Source organism: Anabrus simplex, chromosome 1 (genome assembly GCF_040414725.1).
Source record: "Anabrus simplex isolate iqAnaSimp1 chromosome 1, ASM4041472v1, whole genome shotgun sequence".
Taxonomy (NCBI): domain Eukaryota; kingdom Metazoa; phylum Arthropoda; class Insecta; order Orthoptera; family Tettigoniidae; genus Anabrus; species Anabrus simplex.
The window spans coordinates 524,417,829-524,443,101 of NC_090265.1; the positions used below are offsets into that span (position 1 = coordinate 524,417,829).

Here is a 25,273-nt window from a genome sequence, read left to right on the forward strand (position 1 = left end):
CAATTCCATCACAAGCTTTTGTCGATAGTAATGGGACAAAAACTGCTGTATTTCATTATTCATTGTATGTTTTCATCCTCTTCAGAGTACTCGTCTCAAAGGAAGCCGTGGTCACAGAAAATGTTAACATTAAGCGAATGGGTAGGAAGGGGGGGGGGGCTACCCCTGACTGCCAGATCGCTCGATCTTACGTCCCTGGATTTTTTCTGTGGGCCCATGTAAAACAACTGGTGTATGCACAGAAGCCGGCCAGTCCTTGTCACCTTAGACAGCTCATTACCGAGGTATGCCGATCCGTTTCGCCAGAGATGTTGCAACAGGCCAGATGGTCCTTACAACATCGCGTGCAGCTCTGTATCGACCACAGAGGTCGTCAGTTCGAGCAGGTGCTGCATTAAACGACGTGGATAACTGAAATCCTGTCACATGTTTCCTAGCCTCTATCAACCCAGCTCCAGACCAACAGCCCTTTTCAGGGCCAAAAAAAACAAATTAGTCTGTGGAAAATACCTGTATTAAGTATACAATCTTGCCACATCCCAGGCAACTAGCTTAAAAAAATACTTGCATGGGACTTGAACCGTCTAACCCTCGAGCACTGTCAACTATCACACATCCTACCGTGCTAGCCATGTGAGCTACTGCGCCACTTGACCTACGGCGCCCACGTCCCAGCCTATACTGGCCACAGGCCATCATCTCCACATCCTAGTCCAGCCTAGCACCATATCCAATGCGATACATACGGGCTTTCACAGGGTCAAATAAACAAATCAGTTCTTGGAAGCTATCAAGTATGCAACCTTACCACATCCCAGGCAACTGGCTGTTAATAAAAATTCTTACGTGCGATTCGAACCTCCTACCTCAAGCACTGTCCACTATCACATATCTGCCTGCCCGCTTGCCATGTGAGCTAGTCCACCTCCTGTTTTAAAGTACGTGTTCTGCTTATCTATACTCATTTTATGGGTTCATTGGAAGTACCCATACTGAATTAATAGTGGTGCTCACGATTCCTGCTGTCTTCCAGCTTGTAAACACACATCTCGTTATATTACACCGGTTTAGGGAGAAGGACCGATGTCTTTCAGAATTGTAGTAAATGTGAAGGGATGCATAAAACTGGATCGCAAGTGTGTGGTGGACCACCCGGTATGATTGACATATGACTTTTATCAATTAATCACCACTTTCGCAGAATATCGACACTTAATTCTGGTAAGCCCGATGCAGTCTTATCAATCAAAATATCATAAAAGCCTATTAAACTTTCAGTGAGACCCTGTTTTGAGCAACACCAGAATATTACACTGACTTGAAATCTATTTGAGACATCTAAGGTCTCATCCGCCTGAATACCAATGAAATCACAAGAATCTAACTCTGCTTTGATCGTCTCCTGAACTATGGTAGTTACAAACCCAATTAATTCATTCTGCATTTAACTTGATGTGCCTTTAAAGCCCGACATGGGCAGAAGATGATCTCAAATGTACTGTTCCTGTTTTGAAAGAAGATCTCTCGGTAAGTGTTCCCCTTCAAAATGTCCTCGAAATCCAAGCTCCTGTGTCCCAAGAAAACACACAATATCAACAAGTCTCTCAACAACAAGCCTATTTTGTTGCACAACTTTGTTATGTTTAATAGCTTGAATTCTTGCACCTTCAGATAAAAGAATTTTCTTTCCTCCTGCGCCCCAGTAAACAGAATATCTCTCAGTCTTAATATGTTTATTTGAATTTTGATGCTTCTCTGCTTTTCTAAGGAAGTTTTTTGTAACAATTACCCCCATTTAAAGCCCATTTCTTTTCACTAGCAAACAAAGCAAAAAAGCTTCTTGCTTTCGGAATAATTTGTTAACCACTATTATTGAGTATACCAAAAAATCTGAAATTTTCTAGCAGCTTCGCCGTCAAAATACGTAATATCTAAATTAGTTATACATCTTTTGTTTTTGGCTTCTCACTTCCCTTCGTTAAGTCCAAAAAGAGAACGGTTTACATTTTAAGGAGGACAAAGACTTGTAAAGTAAACACTACTTCACTCATTATTTGAACGTGGGTTTCCACCAGATGATGTCAGTATTGTTTTACACAACTAACAGAAGCTCAGAATTTTAATTGGTTGTTTCCAGATTGAATTGTCACTAATAATGCCAATAGTGCACTGATTGCCTACTAATTCAAAAGAATAGCGTACACACTAACGCAATTAACAATATGGTACTTTATTGTTGTCTTCGCGCTGGAGTTTCTACACACTCAAAGCAGAAGAGGCATGCCTCAGTGGACCCTAGACCTTGAGGAGAGAGGCGAGCAGGCGGTAACCTAACTTTCCTGCACCACCCCGCTCCCAATCACCAAGCTGGTGGAGCGCAAATGAAACAAAAATTCCTGGGTTAGTCAAGTACCATCGTGCCTCCCTGTCAGAATAAGTAGTGTGCCCTTACCATCTGGCAGGCGATCAGCAAAGCACATAGTCTGCTATCACCATGTAGCACATCTTAAATAGAGATTATTGTAGTTTTAGCACAATAACGATGGCAGATACATCTGTTATGACATTTATATTATTTTACCGTATTTTTTAGGGTAGGCATTGCCTCAGATGACTCTAAGTAGTTTCGCCGCTGCTGTATAGCACAGTTTCGCTCCGGATGAACAGTAAATGTTATCTCCAGTTTAGGATATCAGACGAGTCCCGCTACACTAAAAAATACATGTTTTTAACATAAATTTTTGCTTTTTTGTAAATATTATTACTTTTTCCATGAAACAAAGACTTTTACACTATCTCAAAATATGAATAGATGGGTAAAATGCATTTTAATTGACAACTACTAACATATTGTAACTAGAGTATATTGGACACTTCAAATAACAGACCAGACATATCTTTTCCAAGACAATACACAGTTCTTGTTTATTTTTAAGACTCTAAATTGCACACTGTGCAGATTTGACATCTTTTAGTAAAATTCTACATACATGGATTCAAAGTACTTGCGTATATATAAAAGTAAGGTGGTATTGATAAAAAATAAAAAAATAAAAAAAAATTTAAAAAACAAGCAAAAGATGATGCTGAATTGCTGCTTTGACTTGAAAAGTAAACAGATTTACACGGCTTCAACTTTCGTTTGTATTCCAATGGACTCTCAAGAAGAAGTCCTCAAATGTAATCTCCCATCATACTCTTCAACGACAATCCTTGAGTGTGGTGCTCCATGTCCATGATTTCTTGGTGGAACCTTTCTCCTTGTTCCTTCGAGAAATCTCCCTTATTGTCCTTCCATGTCTCAGATGAGAATCCAACATATGCATTTTGAGAGGAATGCAGCATCCCATTTTACCAAAATTGTCCACAAACTCCTCGAGCAGAGCTTGATATCTTTGAGCCTTGTGGTTTCCAAGGAAGCCTTCTGTCATGGCGGTAAAACTTCCCCAGACTACCTTTTATTTTTCTTTGAGCTTTTCTACAATATCTTCCTTTTTCATGATCTTTTTAATATGTGTCCCCACAAAGATACCTGCTTTTACTTTAGCTTCCGACAACTTAGGGAATTTATCTCAAAGTAACTGAAATGGCTCAGATTCTTGGTCCAGTCCTTTGACAGATAGATTGTTTCATAGGGCCGAGCTTAGTAATTTATGCAGTGGTAGCATTCAAATTTTTGTTGGATTGACCAATGGCTGCCACTTAACGTTCTTGTTGCCAACAGTAAACTGAAATCTCTGAGGACAAATCATCATCTTGTAATGCTCGTGGTTGTCACGACTATCCCATAATAAACAAAATAGCACAGATGCTTTGTATTTGATTTTTTAAAAAAGAAGATAGGCAGAACAGAAGTATAAATAATCAAAGTCATGTATGAAAAGTGTGTAAGTAGTGTGGCTAAGATAGGACAAATAAACTGGTTCATTGTAGAAACAGGACTTCGCCAAGGAAGTGTGCCGTATTATCCCCTCTACTCTTCAACACAATTGTGGATGAAATCTGCAAGAGTGTACAACAAAAAATGAGAAGCAAAGAGATAAAGGCCTTACTCTTTGCAGACAACTTAGTAATACAGGGAGAGGATGAAATGGAATGAAATGGAATCAGGAGATAGAGGAATATGGAATGAAAATAAGTGTGGAGAAGAGTAAGAGAGTAGTGATGAGAGGTAATAAGAGAAGAAAGAGTGAATTATTTAAGTAAATGGAAGACGGTTAGAAGTTGTGAAAAGCTTCAAATATTTGGGGAGTATACTGGCAAAAGATGGGAAAATAAAGAAATTTGAAAGAGAATCCAAAAAGCCAATGGGTTTTACCAATGTGTGAGAGGTATAGTACCAGGACATCCCTGAGAAAAACAAGAAAATTCTGTACTCAATGTATTACAAATGTATTACCAATTTTTACTTACATGGCAGGCACATGGACAACAATATAATGTGATGAAAACAGAACCCAAATCCAAGCAACCAAGATGACATACCTTAGAGGAATAATTGGGAAGGGATAAAATCAGAAACATAGAAATAAGAGAGAGAACTGGATTCCTTAAATTACAAAACAAGATAGAGACCAGTAAGCTGAAAAAGTAGAGATACATGATGAGAATGGAAGAGGATAGAGTTCCAAAGCAAGTATTTACAGAGAAAATAATAGGAGGAATGCCCAGGAAGAGGTGGATGGATACAGTGAGGGAGAGCATAGAGAAGAGAGGAGTAAAAGAAGAAGAAATATTCAAGGAAGGGAGTGGTGGTGAGACAGAAAACTGCGGAGGTCCTTGATTCACAACCCAACCCAGAAAACTGGAAATGAAGAAGAAGTGTATTAAGACATGGAGATGCCCCTTTTGTGTTTTCATGTTTGTCCTCGTCTCCTCTTTCTGTTGCTCCCTTCTCCTACCATTACATTTGTCTTATTTTGTGTTCCTTTTATCTAAAACTTGATTGGACACTTGTTTGTTTGTTCCTTACTACTTAAAATCAGTGTTGGAATCTCTACATCCTCGTTCATGTCTGACTATAAATGCTAATCTCGAGAACCACTGGATGGATTTTGATATGGTTTTCACCATTCTATAAATCATTTCTTGAGAAAGGTTTATGTATGGAAACATTCGTCTATGACCAAAGGAAACAGCAGTTAATGATTTCAGGGAAGCAAGTCAAAGAGAAACGACAGTCTGTGCTTCTTTTTAGCATACAGTTACTGTTAAAGATATATCTATACTAAGAGGGTAAGGATTGATCGGCATAACGAGTTCTATAAAAAAGATTTGGAGAATTTGTATCTATCTTTAACAACATTTTAAGGGGTTTTCTTGTTACAGTTTGCAGCAAAAAGCCAAAGTCGTATTTAGAAACTATTTAATTAATCGGTTTATATGGACATGTAAATGACACGCTTCAGAACGAATGAGCATATTGCGAGTCAGCGTGTGAACCTCTCACCCAAATTACGAAGGGCTTCACCCAGCAGCTAATGGCCAAGTTAAGACTTCAAAGAAGAGTGGATGTGTTCCAAGTTTCGCTGTTAATTCGATTCACCTCACCTTTTCTGTATTCCGTCTGTGAACATTTCAATCCACAAGCTGTTTGGAGTTTCCATGGTAATCTGATGCACTTCAGCTTTGCTTCATTCAGTCTGTGAACATTTCTTTCCACAGGCTATACAATCGAGTCGAGATTGGGGGCAGAGAGGATGTGCTTGGGGTTTCCATGGTAATTTGATTGATAGGAGTGGGAAGGAAGCATCTGTGGCCCAACATTTGCCTGGTGTGAAAATGGGAAACCATGGAAAACCATCTTCAGGGCTGCTGACAGTGGGCTTCGAACCCACTATTTCCCAAATGCAAGCTCACAGCTACGCATCCCCAACCGTCCATCTATGAACATTTCCTTGCACAAGCTACATTGTCAAGTTGAGACTGGGGGAAGGGTGTCTGTTGTGTTTGGAGTTTTGCTGATAATTACATGCACCTCAGCTTTTTTAAAAATTTTGTCTGTGAACATTTTGTTAGACATGCTACAATACAATAATTAAGATTTTTCCAGCGTTTTTCATTACGTATACAAAATCTGATAACACATCATGCTGAGATAGAGAGCAAACATAGGTATAGTACAGTACGTTGCATTCGAAAAAAATGTGTTTATTACACAACAATGAAATTGACGAATAAAGAGATTCTAGATTCTCACAGGACAGAGAAAGAATGACTTCAACAAAGACTAAGGGAGTCATCTTTTTCCAAATTCACTGCCCAGGTTCAAGTATATTACTCAGTAGACACAGTAGTCTATAGTGAAGAAGCTGTTCATTACCCTACAGAATTTCTACATTCTTTACATCCATCCAGCTTGTCACCACAAAAGCTTAAAATTAGGGGGTGCCTATTATAACCCATCAAAGGTACCGTATTCAGTTGGATGCGATTGGTAGTGAAAACTTTGAAAAACTGTTTGAGTGAAGCTACTATTTTAACTGGCTGTGCCACAGGAAAAACTGTCTTAACACTGAGAATCCCTATGATTTCTACAGATTTGCCTTTTGATTTCAAACAAGTTCACTTCCTGGCAACAGTCTGTTTTGGCACGACAATAAACAAAGCACTTAGTGCAGCTGGAGTTGATCTCAGTGGAGAATGTTTTACTCATGGACAGTGCGATACATCAAAACAAAATCTTTGCATGGTCACTACTGGAGGAAAAATGACTGATGTCATATACAAGGAAATCCTATAAGTCCTCGGTTAAAAGTAGTGCATTGCCTTATATTCATAACTGCTCCTGTGTGAAGCCGGGGCGGATAGCTAGTGTATTATAAAATTACAAAATGAAAAAATTCACTGGAACATACACTTGTTTAGAGGAAGAATTAATGAGGGAGATGTTTGATAATTACCAACTTTTTTAAAATCATTTCAAAAACGACTAAGTAAACAACCAATAGGGAATCTGCCACCTGGGTAACAGCCCTAAATGCAAATCAAAGGTGCTTGATAATCACAAATTTATAAGAAGTTATGTAGACCACATTTTATGGGACAAATAGATAATATATTTTAAATTATTTTAAATAGAAGCAACTCCAGCTGAATAATACTACCACCCACATTTCAACAGCTGCTGCTGAATATTGCAGCAATATAGCTATGCTTACAGTAACTTGCTGACAGACTGCAAAAAAAAAGAGCCGGAGCTATTATATAAAAAGTATGAAAAGATGCTTGAAATGTTGGAGCTTAGAAAGCAAAACAAGTACTTAAGAAGGAAGCACTGAAAAAGAAATTGGCAGATTTTTAGGAAGGGACAGTTTACACTAGTGAATGTGTTTGGAGAGTTTCTGTGATAATAAATACATAAAATATTAATATTTAACTGAAATAAGTCTGTAACAGAACAGATTATTTTAAAAAATAGTACTAACCTAAATATGCAATTAGTAGTGAACAAGTAGCTTAACATTCTGCAACTAACCTATAATAGCATAAAGCTCTGCAACAGATTTACATTACCAATGTTATTACTGCAACTCCTGCATTATGAGCTTGTCCTAATATCTATCTTATTAAAACTTATCTAGAAACTGAGTGAGTTGGCCGTGCGGTTGGTGATGCGTAGCTGTGAGCTTGAAATTGGGAAATAGTGGGTTCGAAACCCATGTCAGCAGCCCTGAAGATGGTTTTACGTGGTTTCCCATTTTCACACCAGGCAAATGCTGGGCCACAGATGCTTCCTTCCCACTCCTAGCCCTTTTCTATCCCATCGTCGCCGTAAGACCTATCTGTGTCGGAGCGAAAAAGCCAGTTGTTAGAAAATTCTTTATGTAGCAAAATGGTTGGTTATGACTACATTTTAAAATGCAATGGCAGTTGGAATGTCTTCTGTAACATTGGGAGGATAACCACCATCATTCATCCTGGGGTTGTGGAGTCTTCTCACAGACAGGCACTCTTGGAGTGTGTGGATTTCTGGAAGTAATTCATCTTTCGTTTGTATAGCGATATTACCGTATGCATTACTGCTGTTGCAACAATTATAAGAGCTTTATGAACCTTCAATCTTAGCCCCATGCTCAGAACAGGAAATTCTCTCTTCCATATACCATACACCGTTTCTACAAAATTCCTAGTTCTGACATGAGCTCTGTAGTACCTTACTTCTGCTCTCGTTTGTTTAATACTGGAATTATTGATAATCCTTTGAGAAAGTACACATTATCACCCAAAACTGGGTGGTTCACCAGCCCCTTGTGATTTAGTTTTATGCAGCCCACTGTTTTTACTACAATTCTGAAATACATCAGTCCCTCTCCTTAAACCAGGATAATGTAACTAGATATGCGATTATAGGCTAGAAGACAACAGACATCATGAGCGCCCCTATTAATTCATTATGGGTACCTTGAATGAATCCATAGAACGAGCACTGATACAAAGAACACACACCTTACAATAGGAGGTGCATACACAGACCAGGAGCAAGTACCGTACAGGCTGGAAACTGCGAGCTGCATGTCAAGCTTCGCAATAGCTTACTTGGCAGGAGCACGGTGGGAGTTGTGATAGTGGACGGTGCTCGAGGTGCGAAACCCACAGAAGTTGTTTTCTTTTTTCTTTCGTTTTTCTGTCAAATGCCTGGGATGTGGTAAGGTTACATACTTAACAGCTTCCACAGACTGATTTGTTTATTTGGCCCTATAATGGACCGCATGTATCGTGGCATAGGGTATTGAGCTGGGCTGGACGTGGATGAGGTGGTGATGGTCTGTGGCTAGGACAAAGGCAACCAATTAGCTACATCATACACGTTACAAGCTTCGTACACCTCAGGTAGTGCAAAGTGTGCTCTCTTGGCTAAATAACAACATGCAATGGCAGTAGGTATGTAGCTTCACGAACTCTCCTCCTTCGAGGCAAGTCACAAAGCAACAACACAACACAACACAAAGCTAGTGATGTATTCCGGTGACGAGTATATGTATACGTTACACATCTACGGAGAAACTAGACACAATGCAAACCAGGCACAACACCTGTATCAAGAACACTATCCAGATAGACGACAACCATAACATTTCGGAGTGTGGAAATGCGCCTGCAGGCTACTGCGTCCCTGCGAAGGACACAGACTGTTCCCGTGACATCTACTCACAATGAAGAGGTGGTGTTGGATGCTGTCCGGCATAACCCTCACAACTAGCACACAGGCCATTGCAGAGGATTATTTAATAATTACAATTGACTTAACACAGCACCGACACAGACAGGTCTTATGGCGACGATGGGATAGGAAAGTGTTGGAAGTGGGAAGGAAGCGGGTGTGGCCTTAAGGTACAGCCCGCCCCTGCATTTGCCTGGTGTGCAAATGGGAAACCACAGTAAATCAAATTCAGGGCTGCTAACAGAGAGGTTCGAACCCACCATCTCCCGAATGCAAGTTCACAGCTGCATGCTCCTGTTGTGCAGATATTGCATACCCAGCAGTGTCACCCATACCATCTGCACTTACACCAGGAGCTCCATTGGCATTATTTCAAAGCACGGGAGGCTTTCTGTCAATGGACCCTATAGCATGTGGACACTGATCCTGCCTTGTTTTAGCAACCATTTTATTTATGGACAAATCGTGGTTCCATAACAATGGACCTGTTAATCAACATAATGTGCATCACTGAAGTGTAGTACGATTTGCAGCTTTTCAGTTACAGTGAGGTGCAAATGTATGGTGTGGCATCGTGTGTTATCACCTAACTGGTCCCCATTTCTTTGAAGGTTCTCTGAAGGACGACCGCTATGTGCGGTTTCTCCTAGATTACCTACCACCGATCTTGGAACATATGCCACTCCTTGACCGATGCAGGATGTGGTCTAATCTTCACGGAGCTCTACCGCACTCAGTGGTGTCCAGAACCATCTCCATGCAACGTAACCTGATAAATGGATAGGAAGAGGAGGACCGGTCGCGTAGTCTGTCAGATTGTCTGATCTTACACCCCTGGATTTTTTCTGTGGAACCACGTAAAACAATTATTGTATGCACAGGAGCCGGGCAATCCTGGCCACCTTAGACAGCTCTCACCGAGGCATGCCGATCCGTTACGCCGGAGATGTTGCAACTTGCCAGATGGTCCTTACAACATCATGCTCAGCTCTGTATCAACCACGGAGGTTATCAGTTCGAGCAGGTGCTACGTTAATCGCTCAAGCCGATTCGACGTGTACGGACCTACAAAACATAAGCCAGGAGCGGTTAGACATATACCTGTACGGACTAGGCTAGCGATATTTTAGATGTACATCTCCGTGCCATCTGTTGGTTGTCAACGTTCAACGTCAATTTTTAACACGGCTCGCAGCACAGGGTATCATTCTATCATTCTTCTACCGTAACGCAGCATTATGTTGGCGCAAAAAGAATTTGTTTCATCAATGTCGATCGTTGTAAACAACATGGTGGCATCCTTGCATGGTCTGTATTTATCTAATGCAGCTCTCGAATGCATATTGGGTGAAAGTAGTTATGAGAACAATCAGAGTGATAATGAAAGTGTTAGTGATGATGATTATGCAGAAGAAGGAAATCTTGTGATGTCTCGCCATTTGCTGGTAAAGCTGAGCATGCTGGATTATTTACATCATCTTCCGCTGCGTACTTTCATAGGTCTGCCATTCTAATTTCCAACATGATTGTTCATGCAGTTTGAGACTAAATCTACGTAAACTGTGAATTTATCAAAGCTCATCAAAGACATCACTATTAAGATGTCAGATTCTGATGCAAATTCTGTCAATACAACTCCTACGTAAAAAGTTAAACGAGTAATGTCATATCAAAATAACTCGGAATCGTCATACACGTGGATGAAACCTGTTATTGGATAATGCCACAAGGCCCGATGTTCCATCTTTGCGTGTGAATTCTCGACATCTCATGGCGGTGAGACAGATCTTAAGCAACATACAAGAAATGAAACCCACAAAGCAAATTACAAGATCACGAAATAAAATGAAAAATCTGAATTTCTGTTTTTCTAATCAACTGACAACTCAAATACAGCAAGATAAAGTGACTGCAGCAGAATTAATTCTTGTGTTTCACACTGTAAAACCTAACCTTAGTTACGTCGGCATGGATTGTTCGAATAAACTGATCTCATATTTTGGGGGATTCCAGTGTTGCTAACAGTGCTTCATGTGGAAGAACAAAGGGACAAAGTTCGGTGCAAGATATATTGGCTACAAAGTCTCTAAAAGACATTGTGAGAGAACTTGTTTCTAAAAACTGTTTCTTTTCAATTGCAACAGATGCCAGCAATAAAGGTAATCATAAAATGTTTCTTCTCTGAGTAACATACTTCACAGCTACAAGTGGTGTACAAAACAAGTTGCTGGACTTTTATGAAAGTGCCAATGAACACAAGTTCAATTCATGTGTATCATTAAGGTAGTAAATGAAAATGGCCTGCCTTTTACCTATTCTGCAGACAACACTAATATCAATTACGGTAAGCACAATTCTGTTTTTAAGCTGCTTCATGGTGCACATGGCAGAATTTTGAAGTCAAATTGCTCAGCTCTTAACATCTAAAATACAATGAAGCATGCAACTGATTGCCTTGATATAGACAGAGAAAATGTTATTCTGAAAATACAGTCATTTTTCCATGTCTGTGAAGTGCTGTGAAGACCTAAAAAAAATTTGAGTTTGTAGATATTGAATGAATGGAGATATTGAAACAAGTTACAACTCCCTGACTTTCTTTAGAATGTGCATTAGAAAGATTAATCCACAACTGGCCTGCCATCAAAAGCTACTTCAAATCGCTGGGAGAGGACTGTTCCAAAGTTCTGAAGAAATATTTTGATCCAGAAAATGAACTGAAGGATTATTGCTAGAAATACATTTACTACTCTTCAGAAATGTAGCTAAGATTTTTGTTCAGTGCATCAAGATCTTAGAAAGAGACACCATTTATATGATGTAATGTGGTTACTGAAGAGAAAACTGGAACAAAGGAAAGATCAGTTCTTTGGAATTGCAGTTAAGAATGCCATGGAAGCTCTAACATCTTCAAAAAGAACCAAACTGGTAAAAGTTTTATGCAGTTCCATTAGAAAACCTTAACCCTTAAATGTGCAATTTATTATTTATTTTAAATATGACAGTTTTTCATTCCAAAAGTAATAGATTGTTACCAAAAAATATTTGTCAAAATTAATAAGTTTTTATTTATTTGGATCAATCAAAATGTTAAGAGTTTTGAATGTTTTACGCACAGGTACATGCGAAGCTGTATGATTACTGTAGCTACTGCCAGACTTCAATCTTAAGGATGTCCTGTCTCATGCAATATCTGAGGTAAACAACATTTTATTTGTTTTACCTTAACTGTTTAAAGTTTACACCACTCCAGCTGATTAGCAAGAAAAGTCATAAGCTCATGGAAGTATTGTCTCATAGAAATCCACCTTTCCAATACACTTGGTGATTTATTAAAAATCAAAATTGAAGTTACATGTTAAAATATCAGGATATGTTTCGCCTATAATACAATAGGCATCTTCAGCCGTATTGTCATTAACACTAAAATTGAAATTAAAGAGGTAGACTAGACTTAAAAGCTAAACTTAAAATGCTACATGTAGTGGCTTATAACATTAAAAGATCTATTACAAGAAAACACTTGTATGGATAAAATAAGCACTTGAATGAAACTGACATTTGTGTTGTGTCATTAAAACATCATAGTGGATAAAATGACGTTGGTCGTGTGTGGTAGTTGATATTTGCAAGCACTCAGGTACACTTGTAATTTGTATTCCTAGTATAAAAGTGCTACTGCTGGTTAAGACCGTGATTGTGGCTATTTAAAATCGTGAACTTATGAGTCATGGTAGCTGGGCTTGATCTGTGTGCATCTTGAAGACAGAGCAGCCCTGAGCAGAAGAGGGGACTTCAAGAGAAAGTTCTTCCTGTGGCTGGATATTATGTTATAGCGCAAAACTTACAACTTACAAGAAAAATCATAAAAGATTGTTTATTTCTTAATACATTAGCGACCCCTAGTGAGTTTGTCTGGAAGGCAGAAGTAAATGGATACTTGTAAAATCATAAATCAGATATAACAAGCAAGTATATCCTGCTTTGCACATATGCAATGCTGTGCATTTGAGGGTTAAACTGCCTTAAAAAAATCGTACGAATTCTCGGAGGAGAACGTTGCAGCGGAGGTACCAAGTTTTTGGTTTAAACAGAAGCATGGATTTTTCTTCCCTGTAAGCTGCAGTGAAATCCCTCCAGTTAACTGAAATAACTGATATGGAGGAACTGTATGAAGGGTTTTGTCTTGGTGGGAACATTCCTGCCAGTATTTTGGAGAGTACACAAGATGTCTGAAACAAGTGGTTGTCAGTGTTAACTAGTCATAAAGGACAAAAGAAATTAACAGAAGAATTTAAAAAAAAACCTCTTCTTTTTTAATGTGTGTTCCTGGTTCAAATGGATTTGTTGAACACGTTTTCTCCTTAATATCTAACAAGTGGTCAGACAGTAGAAACAGGTGTTCAGTAGATCAGATTAAAAGTGAACTACTAATTACTGTAAGCATGAACATGTCTTGTAGAGAGTTCCATGGCATGATAAAAGTTACAGTGCAATTTTAAAATGAGCTAAGTCAAATGTGAAGTACAGATGGAGAAAATAAGGTAGTTCTAATAGTGTTTTTTGTCATACCTAATGCATTGTAGTGTATGTACTGTTAAGAGGGTGTAAGTTAGTTTCTTTTACAGATTTCGATAACTATTTTATTCTGCTAATGAAACTAATTATCTAATTGAAATTGGTACCTAACATTTCATTTTCAAGTATTTATGAACTTTCCCTTATTTTTGTGAAAAATCCTGTATTTTTAGGTAAATGTCCCTTATTCTTACATCAAAACGTATGTATGTTGTTGAAATGTGTGTGTTGTGTTTAAATGGGGACGCGTATAAAAAATGTTATTGCCATTGTTATGTAAATATTGGCATGGGTTTCTTACCAATTCGGTGGTGTTCGAGTAAAGGGAGTTAAGTCATAACTATTAATTTTGAGAAAAATGAAAATAAAATTTCACCCTCTTACTGTAAATCAGAGAATGGTTTTGCAAACGTATAAAACATTAAATGTTAACAATGTCAATGTTTTTCACACACTGGATGTTTATGCGACAAATTAGTTGAGTTTGGACGATTTTAAATTCAAAATAAACAGAAGGTACTGACTTAACTCCTTTTACCCAAGTAGCAGTAAAGGCATATACCCTTTTGCACCTTCAAAATTTTATTTAAATACTGCAATACACTAACAAGTACAGTGTATTAAAAAAAAAAAAAAAAAGAATTTGAAAGAAAATACTTCATTGGTGCCAGGAAATGAACTTCCAAATTATCAAAGGAAATTAACTTTTTCTCATTTCACAAGAATACTGAATGCTAGAGATATAAACAATATATTTTTTTAAATTTAGTAATGAAACTATTACAAACAATGCCTTTGTTACATTTTAGTATCCTCATAACCACAAGTTTTGTCTATCTATTAGTAAAGCTCATCATCACCTTCATCACTGTCGGCAACAGTATTAGGAAGAAAATCAGGAGTTACATTTGTTGGAAGTCCCTTATAGTTGTAAAATACATCTTGTATTAAAGGGGGCAGAGAAAGAAGATCTTGTTTCTTCAGCACTGAAATCGGAACGGGTCCATTGTATGACTGCTGAGGTAATAGTCTATTATTACCTTGACCTCGTCTAGATACTGTAAAGAAATTTTTTTTTTTTTTCAGATTCATCCAACGAGTTTTTGTAGAGAAGTACTGTTGACTTTTTCTCATATCTAAGCCACTTTACATCCTTCCAATAAAACCTTTCCCCATCATCATTGTTTTTCTTCATTTGTAACACATTTTTGTACAAATCAGAGTAATCTAAGAAGTGTTCATTACTCATAGGGTATACTTTGAAAGGATGAGTCTTTCCACAGGAGCAAACAAGTTGCATTCCATCATGTGGATGATAAACTGGAATTGAAGCTTTCTTCTTCTTCTTCCTCTCAATAAGGCCATGGTCAGTACCACATTCTACGCGTGTATGTTCAGGGATCAAGAGCTTGTGGTCTATGATGTCTATAGTGCAACCATTTCTTAATGCAGACATGCACAATGCCACCATATTTTTATTTTTGTTTTGTCCTCCACATGCATCTGAGTACATTATTACTCTTTTCACATGAGAAGGGACACCTGTGAGATGTCTGGCCACACAAGATGCAATCTGATTGGAGCCTCTTCCACCATCTGCTTCACTCCACATGTAACAGTGCACCTGATTAGTTGTGCAGTCATGTACAGTGAGGTTGAAAGTCCATAGCAATCTCTTATAAAATGCAACAGAACTCTCTATGTTGAGGGTCGGAAGGCACTGCTGCATATCAAAAGCCAAGACAACAATAGTGCTATCTGACTGGGATAGTTTTTTATCACAACCGCAAATGAGTTAATCCAATTGTGTTTATATCTGACGTATCTTTTAAATGCAAATGAAATTTTAAATATCTGAATTCCTTGAATAGTTTACGCATCCAAAGTTTTCGCCTGCATTTTTCATCAGAAAAGTGCATTAAACATGCAAGAAAATATGGTACTTTAGCAATAAATATTAAATGTCTTAATATTTTTAGTATTGTACTGTTTCTGTAGTTATTGCACATCAAATTTCACCAAGAGAAAGTAAAAGCCAAGTTTTCTAACAAGTGAACTCTTTCTTCAGATTAACCTTTCAACGACACAGATTTAAAGAGCTGCCAGTTAAGAGGAGATGTATCTAGGTTTGATCATTGTGGGAAAAGAAAAAACAAGCATAGAAGCAGTCCATCTACAGTCAAGGATATAAGGAATTTACCTTTTGATTTTCAAAGAATTTCCAAACATCGTTGGAATTTTATTTCTGTACGAAGAAATCTCAAAAACATAGTGAAGGATAATGGGAAGCAATAAAGGTATACAAGAGATAACATTATAGCTTAACAATCAAGTAAAAAAATTAGCAGTAATGATGACTTTTTATATTAATTTCAAGTAAGTGGTTAAAAATAAAAGGCTAACTTGCCCTGTAAGCATCCATTTGATACACTGCTATTTCATTTTTAAAACACAAATAAAATTGTAAATGAACATTCTGAAATACACTGAAGACCAGAGAATAAGTATTAACAATTATTGAAACAACAGAACTTATCAAACACAAGTCACAAGACTCGTCGTCAACTGACCCAACGAAGTAAGGAACACATTAGTTCTTATCACAAAAATCTTCAACTACAGTAATTTAGAACGAACACAGCAGCCTCGTAATAAATTTCACTTTTTGCTTTTGTCCTTATCCTTCTCTTCATCCTTTCGTTCTTTCTTATCTTTATCCTTAGAGAGGTTGCCTACAGCTTGGCGTATAGCTTCACTCTGTGGGTCTACACCAGGAAGATTTTCTAAGACACTCTGAAGGAATTCAGGATCATTCATCACTTCCGAATAGTCTTCATCTCCTTCTACTTCCATCGGCGTTTCCTTGGGCTGGTCCGTCTTCGTTTCAACGGGGATCTGAACACCGCCTCTGCCCCGTATAAGCCTGCGCTCCTCTATAAATAAAACATCACTTCAGAATTCAATACATAACACACACACATATTTCTTAAGAATAACAACCATACATTAAATGAAAATCCACAGCCTGTTTCCAGTCATCTGAACACGTCAGAAATGGAATGATTGAAGCCCCATCTAGTGGCAAAAATAGGAATTGTGCCAGCTACCGAAGCCTGTCTCACTCCCCTGGAACAATGATTAATGACTGATAGATGAAATGGAATGATACTGGAGAGTGTTGCTGGAATGAAAGATGACAGGGAAAATCAGAATACCGGGAGTAAACCTGTCCAGCGTCTGCTTTGTCCAGCACAGATCTCAGATGGAGTGACTGGCATTTGAACCGCGGAAGCAACAACCATACATGAAAAGATATCTGTATGTTGGATATTCAGCCTGAAGGCTGGTGTGACCCTTCACAGCTCTGATAACAGCTGTCATAGATAGCCTAGGCATCACTGAAGAGGCATACTAGGGAAATGAGCTAGGTTTTTTCCTGCTGATTTCCTCACTAAGCCAGAAGTTGCTATTATCTATTAGTCTGTCAAGCCCACCGAAATGCATGCGACTCTGTGAGTGATATTTTCACACCATTAATTTAAATTCTGAACAATTTTGTTTACTGACTGTAATTATATACAATTTACATTATATTGGATTTGTGTATCTGGCAGGAAAATATGCCTCGAAAGTTATCATAAAATGAAGGACGGAGATAAAATTTACCTATCATGATGGAAATGAACTGCTAAATGCTCATATCTCTCATAAGGAGAAGATAATTATTAGCTAACAGAGCATGTGGTTGGGTATGAAAATGTAATCTATCTGAACTAACACAATTTTTTCTCCAGTATATTGAAAGCAGGCGACTAGCAGTCAATGCCGCAGGGTAAAATATACCTCCCACAAGGTCAAAAGATGTCCTGGGAGCCTGTCCACATGGTGAATTACTACGCACCTCACGCCATAATGTAGCCAGATCAATGATAGCTAACGCTTTGAGAGGACAAGGTTATAATGTCTAGGAAGAGGTACAGGGTCTCTCCAACAGAGGAAGCAACTGACGCATTGATATTATTGCTTTTAAGCCATCTTGTTCTGAAGGTTTCACCATTGATCCAACAACTAGATTTGAGACCAACGAAAACTAGCTGGAAGAGGTCGATGCAGAAAAAAGAAGAATTTATGAAGAAACGGTGGACTTCTATAAGCGAAAGTATAAGCTCCCATCCATCTCTGTAATCGGCTTGATGTTAGGTGATAAGTACCTAATCTCATTTTGTTCCATACTGAAGATACAATAAGTAAAATTCTTTCAAGAATAAAATGACTGTGTCCACCTATTCAATACAATTATATTTTGTAGTGATTAAATCCTACATGAATTATAAACACTAGTTAGGAACATGTTTCACCCTAATTTTGGGCATCTTCAGCCTCATACTAATCTTAAGGTCAAGTCTTAAATCTACCTTAACTCTTATACGCTCAGCGAGCCGATCTATCGGCTCGAGTGGTATTGCTTAAAACACTCAGCGTGCCAATCTATCGGCTTTGTGTTCGGATGGCTGTATAAGTACCTTAATGGACTCCCAGATATCAGGAAAAGACATCAATAGTAGCTTTTGGATTTAGTTTACACTTTTCTCGAGAGATAGAGACACTAAGCTCACCTGTTTGGAACAAATAAAGTTATCAAACCGCGTATGTTCACCGCATGGTGAGTTGAAGTGTGCTGCTTGCGAGTACAGTCTCATTTAAGCTTCAAAATAGGTGTTTTCCTTCTTTTTATTGTTTCCATTTTAATAATAGATTATTGTTTATTATATTTTGTTTATATTCTACATTTATCAATGTTCTCAAGTGAATTTTAGTTTAACATTTCGTGTTATTAGATTTTTGTGCCACAAGTAGGCCTAATTTTTTACATGGCTGGGCCAAGTTCTAGGCTAAATAATTCCGATGTTTTAGATTATTTAGATGCTTTAGACGATGACAGTGATGTTATAGCCGATACTGATTCGTATTTCAGTCCTACTCATTGGCTGAATGATCAGCGTTGAGGCCTTCGGTTCAGAGGGCCCGGGTTCTGACCCGGGACCTGGGTGTTTGTGTTTGTCCCAACACTTTCTTCTTCATATTCAGAGAACACACTACACTACAAACTACCACGGAAACACGCGATAGTGATTACCTCCCCCCTAATAGGGTTGGCGTCAGCAAGGGCATCCGGCCATAAAACACGAGCCAAATCCACATGTGCGACACAGTTCGCACCCGCGACACCACAGGTGTGGGAAAAGCTGTAGATAAAGAAGAAGAGTGATTCGGGTTTTACAGGTACTGATGATAGAATGTTTTCCAAAACACAAATGCTGACTCCGGAAGGTACGTGTACAGTTCTTTACGGCAGGTGCGATAACTCATGAGTAAATAAGAATACAAAAAACAAAATTATATCATGTTATACAGAATTAAATGCTCTTATTTTCAGAATGACTGAACAACAATATCACTAAGGAACATAACTTTTTTAGTATTTGAAAACCGATTTTTATTTTTTGTAATATATTTTCAAATTTCAAAATTTATTTTGTAGTAAAATATGCCATGAGCAATTTTGGGATATTTTTTTTCCTAAAACGATATTAAATAGTGTACTACTGTGATTTTTTTCAATTTTGTAACTGGGGATTTCTTTATATGGCAATTTTTTACATTTTAACATGCATAATCATGAAAAATGGCCTGAGTGTTTTGGGCTTGACTGGTGAAAATAGCCTGAGAGCAAAAGGGCTAAGATTAGTATGTTCCACCATTCAACACATTGTAAAATACATTAAATTATAAGAAGAATATGAGAAAAAGAATTGCCTTTTTCTGTCATCTTTCTAGATTAAATTATAATAGGGTAATAAAACAACTATTTAATTACTTTTGGAAAACTAAAACAAAAAAATTGGTTTAAAGAAGTTCAGAATGATTTAGAAGAGCTGAATATTACAATGAAGCAAATTGAAAATAAAGAAAAAAGGATTCTCAAGAACAAAAAAGTAAGATTGTCATTAAAAACTGTACAACACAAACAATATGTCATATCTGATGAAGAAAGGACAGCCAGGTCAGCCAGAATGAAGAGGTTTTGGGAAAGGAAGATGATGCAAGCTAAATCTTTAGTTAATTCTTTGTTAACATAAATGTATTTGGGTTTGATTTAAGTGCTCCAATGTGGGCGTAAACTATGTAAATAATAATAATAAAATAAATAAGAAGACCGGTTTTGACTCCCTTGGAGTCATCATCAGTTCCTGTTGAAAATTAATTCAGGGGGAATCTGATAACAATCATCATAATAAGAAAATTTAAAGGTGATAGCCTGGAAAAACATCAACGGCAAGACATTACTTTGAAATGCAACTCAAGCAGCACTTGGAACTTAATATGTTCCTAGTTCTGGCCTAAACTGCCCTGTGTTCATGGAACATGTAACACTGGAAACACATGCACTGTTGAACACATGACACTGACACTTATAATGATATGAAACCTTGGCTCTCTAAGAGTGTTCCTGGATTTGACAGTTCTGTTTCTATCTTAAAAAACTAGATAAAATATACACACCTTGAAACAAATGTACAAAGACATGGTTCTGGTCTAGACTGTTGCGCGTTCACAGACATGGAAATACTGGAATTTCTTGCACTGGTTAAAAACACATGATATGAGACACTTACGATATGAAACAATTTGGCATTTCAAGTATGTTCCTGGGCTTGACAGTCTTGCCTCCAACTGATTAAACTAGATGAAACATATATACATTAAATGTACAAAGACAAACCACTTGGCATCTAAAAGTTCTTGGTTTGGTTTCAAAAAAATTGTCATGTGTTCGTGGAATTAGAATAGAACCGTTGGTCCTGCTACAATCTATTGGAAACAAATGCACTATCGTAGTTGAGAATATACACATTGATTGAAAGTTTATGTACAGATATGAAACATATGGCACTTTAACGTTTTTGGATATGAGTAAAAGTGCTGTCGTGTGTCCATGCAACTCGGCACAGACCCGACAAGCGGTCTTGCCACACTCAACTGCAATAGGTGAACAAACAAAAACATAACTTGTTAACCATTATGACCATACAATCACAAGAAGTCAACAAATTAATTTAAAAAGCCACCTAATCGATACTTTATTTCTTTTGCCTTTGGCAAACTTAAAAATACATTAACAAACACAGTACATGTTTCGACCACTTAGTGGTCATCTTCAGCTGTATATAAAAAATCTTAGATGATAACATTTAAAAGAAAGCACATTGGATCTTAAAAACTATATCCCATGGGAATCCAAAAACTATTGTTCTAGATGCTTTAAATGAATTGGAAGATGGGCGGGGGGGGTTTGGGGGTAAGGAGATTTATGTGAATGATACTTAAATTACAGCATCGTTTACAATTGTGTTTAAAAAACTTAAATGTTGAAAAACATATTTAAAATATTTAAAAGCATCTATGGTAAAATTCTTTTTGATAAAATTAGGTGGCGTGAATAAAAAGTTTGTGTTTGTAAAAATCTTCAGGCATTTGTGAGAAAATAATAACTTAATTAAAATTTCGCGTCTGTGGTGCTGTTAAACACTTTGTTTTTAATAAACACACTTTAAAATATTCTAGAGTCTTTATGGTAAGGCACTTATTCAAAAACACTTGTGCTTGAATGAAAGTTTATGTCAGATGCACCAGTCTTCAGGTATTTATTGTTTATATTTAATAACTTCTTTGAGTGATATTCTTGTGGTTAAAAGGCCGTGTTAACTGTTTAACTTCCGAGAATTGCTCTTCGGAATGTGATAAAAGAAATTGTGTTAGTCGTTTAACTTGTTAAAACCCTGTGGTGGCTTCTGTTATACAAAATGGCGATCTGATTCGGGCAGCTTGCCTCGCGATCTGTAACCAGCAGGAGATCGTAATATATTAAAATATAACATATGATAAAAGTAAAAAGCTCCGAATTCTAAATAGATAGCGGGAAGATATTTGTATTCGAGATTGCGTGGCCTTGACTTACCTTATCTGGCAAATGTTTAATCCGCGTTGCCTTGGAGAACTGCCTTCGTGCACGACCTAGTGTGATAGCGGTGTGACATGGTCTGATTGTTCGTGGAATATTCCGGAGAAAGGGGAAGTAGAGTTGTGTCGACATCTAGTGCGTCTTGTGAGAGGGGAGGGATTACTGGTTGTGTTTCAGTGACGTCGTGTTCGAGTATTTCATTTGTTTGTCTTGTTTGTTTACTGTTTACCATTTCCACGTATTTACTGAATTGTTCGTATAGGAGGTTTTTTTCGTTCGTTTCGTTTAGATTCCGTTCCCTGTTCTCTAGTTTATCGAGAGTAATGTGGATGTTTTCTAGGTTATTCATTAAACTTCCTTTGTTAATCATACTGATAATTTGGAGATCTTGTCTGATGTTAGTGAAATTGTGATTTGCCTCCTTCATATGAGCTCCCATAGCAGAGTATCTTCTGTATTTCTCTGCATTAACATGTTCCTGATATCTAATTAAAAAGCTCCTCCCAGATTGCCCCATGTATGTTTTTTTGCACTGGGTACATGTCAATCTGTAAATGCCAGATTCTTGGAATTCGTCATCTTTAAGTTTATTGACTTTATTGTGATTAAAAAATCTGTGTTTTGTATTGTTGTTGGTTGAGAAAGCTATTTTGGTATTGTGCTTCTTAAACAAATTCGTGATTTCATAAATCCTCGGCTTGTTAAAGGTGAATTTGACGTATTTCTTTGCATTTTCCGATTGTTGCTTTAGTTTAATTTGTTGTTGATATTTGCACTTAGTAATGATTTTGTTAATGAATTTCAAACTGAAACCGTTATGTAAGGCTTGTTGACGAATGAAAGATAGTTCCTTCTTTCTGTCCGTATCTGTTAACAGGATTTCAAAGGCCCTGTTGACGAAACTGTAGTAGGCGGATTTCTTTTGTGAAGTGGGATGTAAAGAATCGCTTTTAATTGTAGTCGGTGTAAAAGTGGGTTTTCTGTGTATTTTAAACTGGAAATGGTTGTTTATCCGAATTGTTTGAATATCTAGAAAATTGAGTGTACCTTCTTCTTCTTCTTCTTCTGCTGTAAATTTAATGTTTGGGTCTAAAGTATTCAAGGTATTTAGAATCCTTTGACTGTCATTAAGTTCTTTGTTTATAATGACAAAAGTATCGTCAACAAAGCGTACCCAGAAATCTAGTCCTTTAATGTGGCCTACTATCTGAGTGTATTCCAAGTGATCGAGGTATATGTTAGCTAAAATTCCGGAGGCCGGTGCTCCCATAGGTAGTCCGTCTTGCTGATAAATTTTATTATTAAAAGAAAAGAAATTACGGTTCAATACGAATTCCAGGATAGTTATGAAGTTTTCTATTTCAGGTTTACTGATGCGTTTATGGTCTAATAAATTAGTTTTTATAATCTTGATAGTGTCTTTTATAGGAATGTTCGTATACATGTCTTTAATGTCGAAAGAACTTGTTACGTGAGAATAAGTTAATTTGAAATCTTTAGCGGCCTTACAAAACTCTTTAGAGTTTTTTATTGAGGTTTTGGTATAAAATACATAGTTTTGGGACAAAAATTTATGGATAAATTGAGAGGCTTTGTACGTAGGACTTTTCCGAAAATTAATTACTGGTCTAATAGGTACGTCCTTTTTATGTAATTTAGGCATAGCTCTTGCCTTAGGAAGTCCAGGGTTCATATTTATGAGTTTATGGACTTCTTGGTCATTTAAAAGGAAGGTGCATTGCTTCAGTATTCCTTTCAAATTCATTTGGATTTTTAGGGTGGGGTCTTTCTCAATTACCTTAAACTTGTTACTATTGAAAAAAGTTTCTGTTTTCTTAATGTATTCGGTTTCATTTAATATTACCACTGTTCCTCCTTTGTCGGCTTTTGTTATAACTACGTCATTTTGCCTAATTTTACGCTGAAGATCCTTCTCAACTTTTGAAATGGTGGAATTAGTTAATAATCCTGTAATAACGGAGGGAATCTTTTTCTTTGCTTCGTACCGTACATCATTTTGAATGTCGACTGGAAGAGTTTGTATGGCCGTTTCTGTTTCTGCTAACGTTTGTATTAATTCTAGTTTGTTGTTGATACTTTGCCAATTATGATTTGGACCTTTGCCTAATATTTGTAGTTCTTGTTCTGTAAAAGTCGTATCAGACGAATTTTTTTACAGGGGGTGGGAGTTTTTCACAATTGAAAGGTGTTTTAGGTTGAGGCTTATATTGTTTAGTTAGGGCATTGCTTTTTAGGTTTTCTAACTTCTTATTCAATGTCGCCTGTTTCTTGTTCATTAGACTCTCTACTTTATCTCTACAGTATTTTTGTACAGAATCCCATTCTAACGGTACCAAATTTATTGACGCTGAAAGGTGCGCTAGGTAAAGTTCCCGATTAAGGAAGGATTTCTTCCTATACATAAATTTGATTTCTCTTTTAAGCTATATACGGTTAACTGTTTTCTGGGTTGAAATTTGGAATACTGAGCGTATACTGTTTCTTTGTGTCCCTTTTAAGAAATTAGGAACCAGGTTGTTAATCAAACATTCTTTCAGGTATGTTATATCTGTGCTTACTTTTGCAAGTTTCATCTTTAGTTTAAGATAGATGTTCGTACTATTTCCTGCTTGGTTAGCATTCGTATTGCAAGCTGTCCACCTCATGGCCGTATCGATGAGTTTAATCAACAAATTAATCTAAAAAGCCACCTAATCGATACTTTATTTCTTTTGCCTTTGGCAAACTTAAAAATACATTAACAAACACAGTACTACAAATATTAGGCAAAGGTCCAAATCATAATTGGCAAAGTATCAACAACAAACTAGAATTAATACAAACGTTAGCAGAAACAGAAACGGCCATACAAACTCTTCCAGTCGACATTCAAAATGATGTACGGTACGAAGCAAAGAAAAAGATTCCCTCCGTTATTACAGGATTATTAACTAATTCCACCATTTCAAAAGTTGAGAAGGATCTTCAGCGTAAAATTAGGCAAAATGACGTAGTTATAACAAAAGCCGACAAAGGAGGAACAGTGGTAATATTAAATGAAACCGAATACATTAAGAAAACAGAAACTTTTTTCAATAGTAACAAGTTTAAGGTAATTGAGAAAGACCCCACCCTAAAAATCCAAATGAATTTGAAAGGAATACTGAAGCAATGCACCTTCCTTTTAAATGACCAAGAAGTCCATAAACTCATAAATATGAACCCTGGACTTCCTAAGGCAAGAGCTATGCCTAAATTACATAAAAAGGACGTACCTATTAGACCAGTAATTAATTTTCGGAAAAGTCCTACGTACAAAGCCTCTCAATTTATCCATAAATTTTTGTCCCAAAACTATGTATTTTATACCAAAACCTCAATAAAAAACTCTAAAGAGTTTTGTAAGGCCGCTAAAGATTTCAAATTAACTTATTCTCACGTAACAAGTTCTTTCGACATTAAAGACATGTATACGAACATTCCTATAAAAGACACTATCAAGATTATAA

The 25,273-nt window shown here is 37.1% G+C and overlaps 1 protein-coding gene across 2 annotated transcripts in view; it reads right to left on the reverse strand.

Moving 5' to 3' along the window:
• Positions 1-16,089: 16,089 nt before the first annotated feature.
• Rpn10 (regulatory particle non-ATPase 10) overlaps positions 16,090-25,273 on the reverse strand; it is a 106,620-nt gene continuing 97,436 nt past the window's right edge. For both annotated transcript variants that reach the window (XM_067135459.2, XM_067135458.2), the window contains exon 9: positions 16,090-16,674. In XM_067135459.2, the coding sequence (XP_066991560.1) occupies positions 16,400-16,674 (275 nt within the window). In that variant the 3' untranslated portion in view covers positions 16,090-16,399. The remainder of the gene's footprint in view (positions 16,675-25,273) is intronic.